At 43.6% G+C, this 15,222-nt stretch overlaps 1 protein-coding gene across 2 annotated transcripts in view; it reads right to left on the bottom strand.

Annotated features, from left to right (window-relative positions):
* The window catches only part of DNAJC5G (DnaJ heat shock protein family (Hsp40) member C5 gamma), a 564,813-nt gene that overhangs the window by 490,519 nt on the left and 59,072 nt on the right, over positions 1–15,222 (bottom strand). For both annotated transcript variants that reach the window (XM_044075463.1, XM_044075465.1), the window contains exon 2: positions 14,954–15,075. In XM_044075463.1, the coding sequence (XP_043931398.1) occupies positions 14,954–15,066 (113 nt within the window). In that variant the 5' untranslated portion in view covers positions 15,067–15,075. The remainder of the gene's footprint in view (positions 1–14,953; positions 15,076–15,222) is intronic.

A 15,222-nucleotide genomic window follows, 5' to 3' on the forward strand; every position in this document is an offset into this window, starting at 1 on the left:
GCTAGACTTCCCTGGGAAGGATTTATTACTTGAGCATAAAGATCGGGTACTAGTATAGGGGAGTAGAAGGTTTTGCAGAGCAGCATTGTTTTCAGGTTGATTTAGAAGTGTATGGGCCAAAGTAAGTTGGTTGTAAGTCAAATGCTGGGGGTAGTTCTAGCCAGTTAAGTTGTTTGAGTGCAAGGCAATCATGTGTTCTAAAGTTGGAGCCTGTTGAAAAATTTGAGATCTTATTATAGCAGGTATCTAATATTGCTAGGTCTGACTTTTTTAGGTTTGTCAGAATGGGTGAGGCATACAGGAGTGTGGAGATCAGGTGTGTTCTTGCAATAGTGGCCTTTGTGCTACTGCTTAGGTATTGCCCATTTCTAAACACTACCAAGTTTTTTTACTTACTTTCTTGACTGTCTGGGCTACGTGTAGGCCAAACTTCATAGTGTTGTCAATAACACCCAGAAGTTTAGTCTGGGAAACAGGAGAGATGGTGATCTTATTTGTAGATGTGATCTTAAACGGAGAGAGGGGGGTCTATATCGCTAGTGGTTTGGAATATCATGAGTTTGTTCTTATTGGGGTTCCGAATGGAGAGACCAGTCAGGAAGCACAGGAGAGTAGTATTGCTGAAATCAAATTCAGCCTCATGTCTTGGCGAGTACCTTCACGAGGTAGACCCTGTTTTTCATAGAATCTCACAAAGACGACACTGATATATGGACTGTATTTATATAGCATGTATCATGAACAGAAGTAGGTCAAAATTGAAAAGGACAGCTGGGTGCACAAGACCCAGGATCAAAAGTGCCCAATCCCAGTAAGTGCAGTGGTGCCAGGACTGGAAAAAATGACAGTGTTGAATCCTCAAAATACGGAAATATTCCTACAATGGGGCCAGGGGAGGATGGCCGGCCTGTTGTAGAAGTAGCAGTTCACAAAAATCACAAAAACTGATAGGCAAAAGAAGAGGATAAAGATAAGAGTGGACTACTGAGGATAAGAAAGAAATTATCTATTGTTACTATTATGCAAATAGCCCAGAATTTCCAGACACAAGATGTATAAGACAGAAATTAGAGGAAAGAAAAATACTTCCACAAGAAAAACCGTCAGAAGCCTCAAATAAAAATTTGTGTTCATTAATACAACAGATTTGTGAAAAACAGTATATAGACCAAGAAACTTTGATCTGTTTGGAAAAGGCAGCATCTGAGGAAGTTAAAAGATAAACAACAAAACCCAGAGATTTTTTAAAAAGTACAAAAAAGAAATATGGACATGGGAAAGAAAGAGAGATTTGACATGGTGCAATATTTATGCAAAGGCGAAAGCCAAATTAATCAATATAACAAAGGCAGCCCCAAAGATATTCAAAGAGAAATACAGGCAAAGACATCCATAGATGGCAAACTTTACAATACAAAAAATAAGACAAAGAGGAAAAGTAGAAACGGAGATTAGTAATGAAGAAGTTAAAGAAATGTAAACCGAGGGTAAGGAGTACCTGCGAAGTGAAGGATTCAGTGTAGAAAATCTAATTCAGAACCACCAAAACAAGATAGATCAATGACATCCAAATTAAGGGGAAACCAGTGGAACAGGAAGCAATTGGTCAGGTGCCATATGAAGATATTTTGAAGTATTTTACAGGAAATCAGTATAAACGATCACTTGAAGCTGGTTAGCAAGGGAAGGAACAGGAAACTGGAAACTCAACTCTGACGCAGTCAATGTCGAGGAGCGACAGGCCAGCGAGTTCCCACATCACAGAGCAACAGATGGCAAAGGATGAAACTGAAGAGAATATGCCACAGGAAGATGCTACAGAACCTTCTGCAGAATGCCTGCAGGAAATGGAAAACAAAAAAACAATAATGTGCCCTCAGTTTAGAAGAAAATGAGCTAAGAGAAGAGTTGCTTGATTTAATACAGCCAGACAGGCATATTAAGATCAAAGAAAGAAAGAAATAGACTGCAGAAGGTCAATAAAACCCAAAAAGTCAGATGTTTGATAAAACAAAATTAACACAGTAATTAGGCCTGTCTACAGAGATTCATGTGATGTAACAGAAGTAAACAGGATATGTTGCTGTGCAGCTAAATTAATAACTGGTAAAGTTCTACCACAAGAACAGGGTAGTGAGGGAAAGGAAGGGGAGAAATCGAATACCATCAAGGAAGTATCGAGTAGAGAAAACTATAAAGCAATTAAGACAAGAAGTGTCACTGTTAGAAGTGTATAGAAGAGGGAAAAGATCAACAAAAATACTTAGAAAGCTAGACGTGATAAAAGCAATATACAGATCAGGATCTATCGTGCACTATTGCAAACAAACTAAAAATCTCAGCACAGGTGGAAAAACCTGGAAGATACGCAGACAAAAAGTACAAAATAAGCAATTTATTGATGACCCAAAAAGGTTTTCTACAGAATTGGGAAACAAGGTAAAGGGAATTGAAAGACCACCAAAAAAAAGAAGAAATAGACATATTTTGGAAAACTATTTATGAAGATCCTGTGGAACATAAAGATGCTAAATGGATAGAAAAAGTAAAAGAAAGAATAAGAAGTTTGAAGTAACAGCCAGAGAGAATGAAACAAAGTTAAGAAAAGCCACCAATTGGAGAACTCCAAGCCCAGATGCAGTACCTAACTTCTGGTTAAAAGTATTAACACCTTTGCATGAAGATTTAGCCTAGCCATGAGCAAGAACTATTTACATGCACACTCCAGACAGACACCAACCTGGTTAACAACAGGAAAAACAATGCTCCTACTTAAGAGTGAAACTGCAAGCTACACTAAAAATTATAGGCCAATAACTTGCCTACCGACAACGTATAAAGTATACACTGGAATTGATGCTGATAGAGTTTATAATCATTTAGAAGAAAACTCAATTATGGCAACAGAACAAAAGGGCAATAAAAAGTCATTGGACAAAGGATCATTTGTGAAATAAAGTCATAGCGGAGAACTGTAAAAAGGGGAAGAATCTAAGTATGGCATGGACGGATTACAAAAAAGCATCTGATAATATCCCACATTTATGGATTAAAATAGTGCTTAAAAATGTACAACATACACCCTACACTGATCAACTATAATATAGTGACCATGGAACAGTGGCAGAGCACTTTGCAATTACGCCATGATAAAGGACAAATTATTATTCCAGGGACACAAATTCAAGGGGGGGATATTCCAGGGTGACTGTCACCGCTGCTATTCTGTCTTGTCCTTAACCCATTAAACTGTCTAGTTAACAGCTTAGGCCGTGGCTATAATTTGGCTCCTAGAAAACAACAAAGTGTAAAGACTTATCTTCCCTTTGTCAATTATTTAAAACTGTACAGCTCATCAGATGAAGAACTGAAAGCACAACTGCAAGTTGTCAAAACTGTTTCAGATGACAGAAGAATGTCATTTGGTCTTGATAAATGTGCAACAGCAACTGTAAAGCAGGAAAACTGCACCACCAAGAAAAAAAGAAGTTATGTACTCACCATAATGTTCCATTTGAGTAGGTAACTTCATTTGTCAGCAACCTGTGGGTATCGGATCCGAATCGGATCCGAGCCGGCAGCTTTATCCAGCTAAGATCCGAGCTCTGAGCTCCTCCCCCTTACCCATAACCCCCTGCCATCTCTCTCTGTCCTCAAATCGAGTTTGCTATAGAATCATAGAATACTACAAAACCAAGGATCAGCTAAACATCCTAACCTGATGTAATCTGGGAAGGAAGCACAAAGATCCTAAAAAGGATGAACTACAGGTTAGGGGGACGGAGGGGGGGTTGGTTGCTGGCAAATGAAGTTACCTACTCAGGTGGAACGTTATGGTGAGTACATAACTTCTTTATCTGAAGTAGTTAACTTCATTTGTTCATCAACCTGTGGGACAGAGTCCCCAGCTACCAAAAACTTGGGAGGTCCTCATGGAAGAATATTCCCGGAGCACTGCAGAGCCAAAGGACTGGAAATTATATCCAACTTGTAATGGGTAATAAAGGTATGGGATGAAGCCCAAGTGGCTGCTGAACAAATGTCATCCAAGGACACTCTGGACCAAAAGGCAGCAGAAGTAGAAATCGATAGAGTAGAATGGGCGTGAACTCCGACAGGTTCAGGTCGGCCAGAACTCTTATATGCGAGAAGTATACATTGGGAAATCCATCTGGACAATGTAGCTTTTGACACAGGTTTACCCAAAAAGGGTTTAGCAAAGGATACCAGGAGTTGCTCAGATTTCCTATGTTCAGCAGTCCTGTGTAAGTAGAACCTCAATTGTCTGTGCACGTCCAAAGAATGTAATTTGTATTCACCCATGTTATGATAACTTGGGAAAAAAAACAGTAAATTGATAGATTGATTAATGTTGGACTCGGAGGCAACTTTAGGCAAAAAGGAGGGATTGGTCCTGAGGGAAACTCTGTCTTTATGAAAGACCAGGTATGGAGGTTTGACACACAGGGCTTGAAGCTCCGAAACCCTTCTAGCCAAAGTGATAGCAATGAGAAAGGCCGTTTTCCAAGATAAATATTTTAGATCCACCGAAGCCGCAGGTTCAAAGGGGGGCCAGTAAGAGCCTGGAGAACAAGGGTTAAATCCCATGGAGGGACCGCATCCTTAACAGGAGGTCTTAACAAGAAAGTACCATTTAAGAAAGTCTTGCAGATCTTAGAAGACGCTAAAGGACCGAGATCACTTCCCACATGAAAGTGGGAAATCGCTGCTAATTGGACTTTGACCGTAGAGGAGCTGGCACCTTGGTCAAATAAATATGACAAAAAATCTAATACAGCTGGTATCGGGGCTGTAAAGGGATCCAACTTTCTATGTTCCGCCCAGATCAAAAAGCGTTTCCATTTGCTCTTATAGACCTTTCTAGTAGAAGGTTTATGAGCGGCTACTAAGATAGCCTTAACAGAAGAGGAGATGCCGAGAGTCCTAGCTATTACTGGAACTGGATCAACCAAGCTGTGAGCTTGAGAATGTCCAGGTTTGGGGTTGTCAACACTAGGGGGTGAGATATTAGATCCGGAGTGGGATCCAAAATCCATGGAGGATTCACTAGATGAAACCATAGGCAAGGGAACCATGTTTGACGAGGCCAGAATGGGGCTATGAGGATCACTCTGCTCCTCAACAGACGAGCTTTCTGCAGGAATTTTACCATCAGAGGAAGAGGCGGATAAGCATAAAGTAGACCGGATGGCCAAACGTGCACTAGAGCGTCTCTGGGGGATTCCCCTGGTGGGGGAAGTAGAGCGAAGTACTCGCTGCACTTTGCGTTCGAAGGCGATGCAAAGAGATCGCAGCAAGGTTGACCCCACTTGAGAAAGATTTGCTTCGCTACTCTCGGGTTCAAAGACCACTCGTATGGTGAGAGGATGGTTTGACTCAGCCTGTCTGCCAAAATGTTCGACCGACCTGGGATGTGCATTGCTATGAGTAAGCAGTTGGTGGCGATCGCCCATTCCCAAACTCTCATGGCCTCTCGACAAAGCAGATAGGATCTGGTTCCCCCCTGTTTGTTGATATACCAGACTACTGACATGTTGTCTGTTTGAATTGCAATTGTCCCTAAGGGAAGAATAGCCTGGAGTGCTTGCAATGCTAAAAGCTCCGCCCTCATCTCTATGGCACTGATGTGCAACAAGGTCTCCGAGTGAGTCCACGTGCCTTGGACGGTTCTGCCCATGCAGTGCCGCCCCCCCCCCCACCCGAGGCAAGAAGTGTCTGTGGTCGCTTGGGGTGGGGACACTGAGAAGGGGTGCCCTTCCCGGAGATCCGAGGACTAGATCCACCAGAGTAGGGATTTCCTGCAAACCTTGCTGAGGGGGATAGATGCACTTAGCGGATGTTGCAGGATGGACCATTGAACCTGCAAGGTCCATTGTAGGACCCTCATGTTTAGACGAGCTACAGGTGATAGATTGATGGCCGCAGCCATGGAACCTAGCACCCTCAGGACCAATTTCGCTGGAGGAGCCGAGAATTTTAGGAGGGCAAGAACGTGGAGTGTCAAAGTTCAAAGCCTGTCCGGAGTTAGGAAGACCCTCAACAGGTTTGTGTCTATCCTGGCCCCTATGAAATCCAAGATTTAAGTGGGTTGAAGGGAGGATTTCTTGAGATTGATTGAGATTCCCAGATGAGAGGCCAAGTGAAGGAAGTAATTCCTGGCTGAACTTAGTAGATGCCTGGTGGGGGCGGTCAGGAGCCAGTTGTCTAGGTACGGAAAGACCTGTATTCCCTGAAGCCTCAGGTGGGCCGCTACAACTGCCATAACTTTGATGAACACCCTGGGGGCTGTGGTGAAACCAAAGGGAAGGACCCTGAACTGATGGTGGCTGGCTCCCAGCCGGAAGCGGAGAAACCTTATGGATCGCCTGTCCATCAAAATGTGGTAGTACACATCCTTGAGGTCTATAGAGCACATCCAGTTGTTCTCCTGCAGGAGTGGGAGAATGGACTGAATGGTGACCATCTGGAACTTTCTTTGGCAACCGACAGGTTTAGGGTGGACAGGTCCAGGACTGGTCTCAAGTCCCCAGTCTTTTTTGGCACCAGAAAGAACCTGGAGTAAAAGCCTGATCCAGATTGATCTTGGGGGACGGGCTGGATTGCTCTTTTTTCTAGCAGATGCTTTATTTCTGTGGCTGCTGCCTCCCTTTGATTGGGTAGGACATCGGGGAGGCTCCGGGGTCTGAGAGGGAGATTCAGAAAGGGGATAGTGTAACCTCTGGATATGATTCGAAGCACCCAGCGATCCGTTGTAATGGACTCCCAAACTGCTAGGTGCCTCGAGAAATGCCTCCAGAGTGGAGCAGTCGGGTAACCCCTCAGGGCTGCTGTGCGGGCTGATCCGAAAAAGGTTCTCTCGACCCGAAATTCTTCGGTCCCCCTCTGCCTCTGGGCCGCCGACCACCCTGTCCTCCTCTGCCTCTGAAGGACAAGGGGTCCGGAGCGAAACGGGACTGTTGAGATTTCCGGAACCACATCTTCTTTTGTCCCCTTTGGTTCCTGGAGAAGGACCTCTGGGGAGCCGAGAAGCAGTTCCCGATGGCAGACAACGTCTTCCCATCTTTCTCGCTCTGGACCAGCATGTCACGGACGGTCTTGCCAAACAGCGAAGAGCCGTCAAAATGGGCATTAGCGAAGGACGCCTTGAAGGGTTCAGCAAAGTCGCAGAGACGGAGCCAAGCATGCTGCCATAAGACAATGCCTGCTCCGCTAGCTCTAGCGGCTCCTTCCGTAGCATGGGAAAGAAGCCGCATAGAAGTGTTTGAAATGGACTTGAGAGTGGCCATTCGAGCTGAGAAGGTTTTCTTATCCTCGGCCGACATGGACTCTGGGGGCGACCCGGCGTATTCCTTGATGAGATCCCGCTGGAATCGTATCACATGTGCCATATAGTTCAGCGACCTTACGGAGAAGGTAGCTGAAGCAAACATCTGCTTCCCTAGGCGGTCCATCGTCCGAGACTCCTTGTCGGGAGGGTGGACCGAGGAACTCTCCTGGGCTAGTTCCTTCTTGGTGGCAGCCGCCACCAACATGGCATCTACCAGAGCGCCCTTGCTCCAAACCGTCCTGTGGGTGGACTGAGGATTTTGTCTGGTCTCTTTGGTAAGGGCTCCACAGTGTCCGGTTCCTTCCATGCCCGGGTAGCAATCAGATCTATCAGGGGATCGGCGGGAGGGGACACCCAAGAGGTAGATTGGCCTGCGTCAAATGCCTCCAGAAACACAGACTCATTGCAGGAAGGTTTCTGGGCTGACCACCCCCCTCTAATATGAAGCATTTCCATAATGTCTCCGAAGGAGACGTCCTCGGGGGGGGTGACCTTGGGGAACCTTCCCCTTCCTCCAAGTCCATGTCCTCGGTCAGGGACTCGGGTGAGTCCAAGTGCCTCCTCTTGCACTTACGTTTGTGAGGAACCTCCTCGGGGGGGGCTGTCCGAAGATGCCTCACCAACCACATCCTGTTCCTCTAAGGGAATCCATCTGGGACATAGGCGCAGGCTGTCCCTGGGGCCGGGTGATGGAAGGTAGGCCCGCCTGAGAGGGAGTGGAGGGTGGAACCGTAGCAGGAGCCTGGGGTCTCGAATCCCTCGACAAGACCCTCTCCACAACATCGAACCCCGAAGGAGAACTGCTCTCCCTAGAACCCGAGAGCAGCCCCTTTGGATCAGAGGCGTGGACCGGAGCCGGCGCCGATGCAATTGGATCCGAAGGGCCGGTATGCTCCGACCAAGACGGAGCCGAAGACATACTGACACCTCCGGATCCGAAGCTCAGCTCACGGCTCCGAGAGCTTGGATCCGAAAAGGGACCAGACAAACGTGAGGGTGCAGTCGGAGCCGAAGTAGGATGTACTATCGGTGCTGAGCCTCCCCCGGCTCCGATGCTACCTGGATCCGACAGCTCCGTACCCCGGTAGTGGGTCGGAGAAGGAGCAATCGGGGCAAAAAATGGGGTTTCGCTCCCCCCCGGAGGGGGGGGGGGCAGGAGCACTCCCATCTGCAGTTGGGCCTGGAGGAACCTACGCATCATCCGGTCCATATCTGTATCGGACAAACTTCGAGTCGATCTAGACCAGGCCACCGAGGCTGGCCTGGAGTGCCGCCTCGAAGGCGACCGGATCTCCTCCTCCGGCTCTGGGGAAAAATGAGGTGAATGGAGCCAGGAAGGAGAAGGCCCAGACGTCCTAAGAGAGGCTGTTTAGCCAGCGGAGCCAAAGAGGAAGCTTCAGCCCGCCGCTTGTGGTGTTTCTCTCTCCTTTTCTCCCTCCTAGATTCCCTCTCCTCCTGAGCCACAGTGGAAGGGTGAGTCCCGGTCAGGGGAGCAGGGATGGAAGGCGGGACCGCTGCGGTCACAGCCGGTGCCGCCGAGGGAGAAGAGGACGAAGCCGAGTCCGGGGGCAGAAGTCCCGCCAGAATCAGCTTCGACCTCCTGTCCCTCAAAGCCCTGGGGTTGAAGGCTGCACAAATTGTGCAGCCTGAGGAGAGATGGTCAACCCCAAGGCAGATAACACACAGAGTGTGGCCATCCGCTGGGGATAGCTTATGGCCACACTCAGTGCATTTGGAAAAAATTGCTTTAGGGGCCTCAGATATGGTAACAAGATAGGCCCAACCCGCACACACCTTCACACACATGGGGGGAGGGGGGAAGACTAAACTAACTAAAAGATAGAAAAATTACCAACAAGATTAGCAATTTAACAGAAAAGGGGAAACAATACTCACTCATCTATATATAAACTAGGTCAAAAAAAGGTAATTTTTTTGTATAACTCACGAAACCCTACGCTTGGAGACTCGTTCTAGATGCTTGAATAAGCCGCAGCAAATGAGATCTGGGGACAGAGAGAAATGGCAGGGGGTTATGGGTAAGGGGGAGGAGTTTGGAGCTCGGATCTTAGCTGGATAAAGCTGCCGGCTCGGATCCGATACCTACAGGTTGATGAACAAATGAAGTTAACTACTTCAGATCATCAGTTTGGGACAAGAATGTGACGTAAAAGAAATTGAGCAAGAGGGAGTGTACAAATATTTGGGAATTGACAAAGGATCAACCATAAAACATGAACAAATGCGAATAGAACTTGGTAAGGAATACTCAGCACTGACATCTAGGAACAAAATTCACGCCATAAATCAATTTGCTCTTCTTGTCCTAACTTACAATTCTGGAGTGACTGACTGGCCCCAAAACGCGTTGGATAGATTAGACAAGAAAACAAGAAGGATGCTTCATGCTCACCAAATGATTTATAAAAATCAGTGCATACCAACATTATATATTCCCCATTCCGAAGGAGGGATGGGCCTCCTTGAAATTGATTACATGTATAGATCGGCAATCATGGGATTACACACATTTGCTGACCTCAAAAAACCCAAATGTAGTGAAACATGAGGAGAATAAATGTAAGATGACTTTCTCTGCTTAATCTAGCAGAAGCACAGCGGTGTCAAGCAGGTATGGAAATCAAACCAGAAGTAGATAAAAATCAGGCAGCAACTAAATGTGCCAAAAACAAAAGAAAAAATACAAGTTGAAGGATTAGATGAGAAGGCAAGAAATGTGGAAAATGCATAAATATTGTTGCAAGTATAAAAAAACTTCTGGAAGAACCTAATGTGGATCAGGACACATTACTTACTCCCTTTATTCTTTTAGTGAGGAACCTCTGTGGATGCTCCAGATGTTGGATATGCCCCTTTAGACAAAAAGTTTAAAAACCCTTCCCTGTATTCAAACCCTGCACCTACTACACATATTGGCAGTCACTCTAACCACTTGGCTATGTGGATGTTAGTACTGTGGTAACACCGAAATCCATGTTGGGTTTTGGATAGCAGGTTTTTATCAAGGAGATACTGCGTAATTTGCTACTGGATACATCTTTCTAGAACTTTAGGCAGAGATATAAAATGCAGACAGTATAGCTATTGGCCTGTAAATAGACAGTTCTAATGACTCTCCCCCTCTGTGTAGTGGAATGATATGTGAGATTTTCCAGATTGCTGGTACCTTTTGTTCGGAGATGGATCAGTTTATTAATATGGATACTGGGTAGGAGACGGCATCAGCAGCCAATTTACGATATTCAGCTGGCAAGTTATCAGCTGCCAGGATTGTTCGTTTTGACTTTTTTCAGTAGTAGTTTTTTTTTTGTTTTTTTTTTAATATAAAAAATGTTTTTTTGCACAGGTAGGAAATTAAAGGTTCTGCTAGCTGGACTTGCTGTGGGAATTTCTACAGAGGATGTGGAACAGTTATTATTTGTGAGGGCTAGTATGGCCTCTGTGAAATACTTATTAAACTGCATAGCTATAGAACCTGAACTGTTAGTGGATGTAGGGGTGGGGGTACTAGTGTTTCCAGGTTGTAGGAGCTTATTAATAGGGGACCAAAACTTCTGAGGGTTTTTTGATGTTTGGTTTGAATATCTTGGTAGTGATTAATCGTGTCCTGTTTGTTTTTTTGCTTTATTTCTAAGCTCTTGATATGGCTGTTTAGTTACATGCGTTATGCTTCTCTGTCACAGATTCCAAGCTTTATCTCGTTATTTTAATAGTGATTTGGTTTCTTTTGTTAACCATGGAGCATAGTTAACTTTTATTGTTATTAGACCTTGGGGATCTAGTCTATTCAGGAAAGCATTCTATAGCTTCCTCTACGCAGAGATGTTTCAGTGGTACCCAATTACACAGTTTAAGGGTGGATATGAAATTTTGAGGGGTAAAGTTAAATTTTTTTTGTTCTGAATTTCATGACAGCTAGTGAGGTTTGCTGGATTTACTCACTGCCTACATAAAAAAGTTGGAAGATGATCGCTGAGACTTGTCTGGAAGACACCCAGCTTGTAAATACAGAGAAGGCCTGTTTCTTAATATCCAGTCAAAGATGGATTGCCTATTCAATGTTTTATCAATTCTAGCAGAAGCTTGTATGATTTGAAGGGTTTTGAGAGTTACATGTATTCCAATCTATGTTGAAGTTCCTGGGAAAGAGTTTGAGGACCAACAGAGGAGGTGTTCTAGGGTAGAGATGCTGTTACCTGGAGGTATATAGGTTCCAACTACGTTTAAATATTTTTGGAGTGGATCTTAAGTTTTGTAAAGATTACTTCTGCATTATCGAAGTCAGAAGTATTTTGTTGTAGGCTCACTAAAATAAGGCTGCTTTTAAATAGAAATCGGCTATTCCCCCTCCTTTTTTTGCCTTTCTATCTACCCTATACATACTGTAACTTGGAGGTAGAATTTCACTATCGCTAATTTCTGATTTTAACAAGGTTTCAGTAATCAGAGCGATGTCAGGAGAGTAGTGGGTGAGTGGTGTGAAGTTCTTGGGTTTTGTTAATGATACTTCCAATGTTCAAGTTTAATAATCAGATCCTTTCCGAGAGAAGTTTAGTAAACTATGGCTGCCATAAATGCAGTATTTGTTGGGATGGGTTGGTGTTGGGACCAGGGTTTAGACGGATATCTCCGGTAAGGGTTAACTGTGAGGTGATGTGTGATACGGTCTTCAGGAGTTTTACTATGACTGCATTATATTTCACTGAGATACTGTGACTGTTTTGCTGTGGTATTAGAGTACAAGTAAATCTGATCAATATAAGTAATTTTGTAGACTGAGGGTGATATTTTAATATTTAAAGGTTTTATGCGTAGTGGATAGGGGAATGGAGTATTACAGGGGGTTGGTGACCCACTGAGACTAATGTGGTATAAAGTGCTATTGTTAGGACTATTATTGCAGTAACATAGATGTGTATCATGTTGATTCATTTAAATGTTAGTGACAGTAAGGCTCTTTTTGTAAATGTACTGCTGTATTTTAATAGCTGGCAATTACAAGTCTTGCTATCTTCTCATAGGTGGGAGACTAGTACTATTTATAAGTGATGTAATTTAGTTTTGTTAGTTTGGTTGGGTAATAGGGCTTGTGGTATTGGCTAGTTTAAAATAGATTTAAGCTTAGCGGGGGTGGGTGGGAAATAGGGATAAGGTAGAAGAGTAGAGCATGCATTAAAAGAAAAATTATCAGTTATCCGCGTTTGTTTAAACTCAGTTAAACTCGTTTTACAATTCAGAAGCACTTTAAAATGTAAGGATTATTTCATTTGCTGGTGATTGCAGTCCTTTAATAACAAAAGTTAGACTATTTACTTCTTAGCCTTAGAGCCTTTTAATAACAACAGCTACAGAATAATTTCCGCTTAACCAGGGTTTATTTGAGTATACTTGGATACTATATCCATTTTTCAGCAGTTGAACTACATGAGAGTGCTATTTTCTATGTGCTACATGTATTTATGGCTAAATATAGGTTTATTAGGTTAGGTAGTGTCCACCGCGGTGGTGGTGCTGCGGTAGCATTGTCGCCTCACAGTAAGACGCTGTCCAGTTCGATTCTTAGCTACAGCGTCTTCTGCGTGGAGACATGCATGAATGGGCGTACCTTCGTTGAAGGTTGTGCGTCAGGCCTGGCAAGCCGGTACGTAAAAATCAACTGCCAATCATTAGCGGACCGGAGTTCCGCTGTGGCGATCCCTAACCGTGAAAAGCCGAAAGACACAAACAAGGTTAGGTAGTGTCCAGGTAAATTTTTCTGAGCTGCTGACCCAGGCAATGTGCTCACTAGATACACATTAAACCTTTTAGTGGTTACTCTAGCTGAATTTAAAATTCCTTAACAGATGACCTACACTAATTTCAGGTGGTTCTCCTTCTTGCCCGAGTTTCTGTGAAGTCCTGGATGCTTGTTTGGAGTATGTGGTCACAATTAATGTGTTTCAGGGCAGCTTAAATTATTCAGAAGTGACAAATAAAAATGACTTTTCAGGCAGTATTGCTAGGTCCTTCTTCCAGCCACAAAAACAAAAACTTAAGCAAACAGCCTTTGCCACCACAGCAAACTAGCAATTTGCCTCAGCCACAAGTGGGTGAGACTGCTGTGGCCAAAGATGGTTCCTCAGACCACTTATCTTTTACCCTGGATCCCTCTGGTGTACCACCTACAGGCACTATGGGTCCTCCAGCAGCTGGGTCCCCCTCACTGGGCATGTGACAGTCACTCTTACTGGTTCTGTGACAGGGAGCAAGAGCAGGGAAGTCTCCCCTGTTTAGTCAAGACTGTTGTGCCCATCCTTGGGAAGCTGCTGCCATTAACAACACTGCTGGCCCCCATTTTTCCTGTCAAAACGAAACAGGAAACTAAACATATATCTGCGCCCGATCACATTTTCCAGGACAGGGTAGTTTACTAGATCTGGCTCAGGGTCTAACTCAAGATATTAATCCTTCTTATAAGGTGGTTGCTGTTAAAAGCAAAATGGATGCTCTTTTCCTGAACAGATTCCAGATTCTGAATCTCAATAGGAAGATGAGGAGACAGATGCAAGGTTTTCTCCTTAGAGTTCTGACTCAGATTCAGAGGAGGGAATGGTCCTTTACTCTCCCTATGCGAGTTGCTCCTTCACCGAGACTATTTCCAGTACGAGTTACTGTTTTTAGTGAGTGAGAGAATACAGAGGTTCCTCAGCCCCTCAGGAATGGAACAATCACGCAAACATTTAAAACTGCATTTTAACATAGTAATAAATTCCCTAACTTGTAGCAGTGCACTGCAAACAACAGGCACGTTTATAGGTACCTTTTTGCCTAAATAAACAATTATTCTCCATAATAACTTCAGATTCCAACATTTTTAAATAATCTTCCAAAAGTAAAGACTAACATGTTTTCAGATTTGTGTTTTTTAAACAATTTTAGACAAACATAAATTGGTTTTGCGAAGTATGCAGTTTAATGTCTTATGGTTGTGATACTGCTTGCATCAAGAGTGTTTGTGTCTCTAAATTCAAGCCTTTTTGTGATTGGTTGATTTGTATTACTGCAGATTGCAGAGTAATATTTTAATGGTGTTGGTGTTAATACTGCCTAGTTCTGAAGAAGTACTATTTTTTCAGGATGAAAGCGCTTAACTATTTTATAATGGCTTTGTTGGATTTAATAAAATTTTGGACTCACCTTTTGCCTTTTTGGAACGTTTTTATGGTCGGACTTCTTTGTGACTTTGCTGCTGTGTGTGTTGCAGCTACTTTAGAATAATTAATGTACACACTGTCAAACTGTAACAGAATACAGTTAAGTCACAAAGATGTAAAGTAATATCAGAAAAAGCTAGCACTCCCAAAAAGATACTCTGTACCCCAACTACCAAAATACGACTGTGCATTCTTAATTCATATAGATTAATATCTACATTTCATGTCAGTTTCAACCTTCCACAAGACAATAATCATCCAACAGAATTAATTACTATTGAGTTAATACTGTCCAGTGTCCTATTCCTGCTATGCTCTGTATTGCTTAAGAATGAATGTATAAAAAGAAAAAGATCACTCATTGTGTTAACTAACCAATACTAATTCATACCTATAGGCTTTTTTGATGTCCTCTTGTGTTGCCCCCTTTTTAAGGCCAAGTACTTCATATAATGATTCACCCGCTCTGGACATTTTACGCTGTGGTCTATCTTGGTCATCCATCCTCTAAATCTGTTAGTAAAGTAAAAGAAAAAATTATTAGTAAAAGCACTCTGGTAATCTAAGATATGAAAAGAAAAACAAATCACAGTACATATCAGTATCACTTTGCTTCTCCTTTTAGTATTTATTTATCCTTTGTTGACTCGGTTAATACAT

The sequence above is a fragment of the Protopterus annectens genome, chromosome 6.part1 (genome assembly GCF_019279795.1).
Source record: "Protopterus annectens isolate FY-2018-M chromosome 6.part1, PAN1.0, whole genome shotgun sequence".
In the NCBI taxonomy this organism is placed as follows: domain Eukaryota; kingdom Metazoa; phylum Chordata; order Ceratodontiformes; family Protopteridae; genus Protopterus; species Protopterus annectens.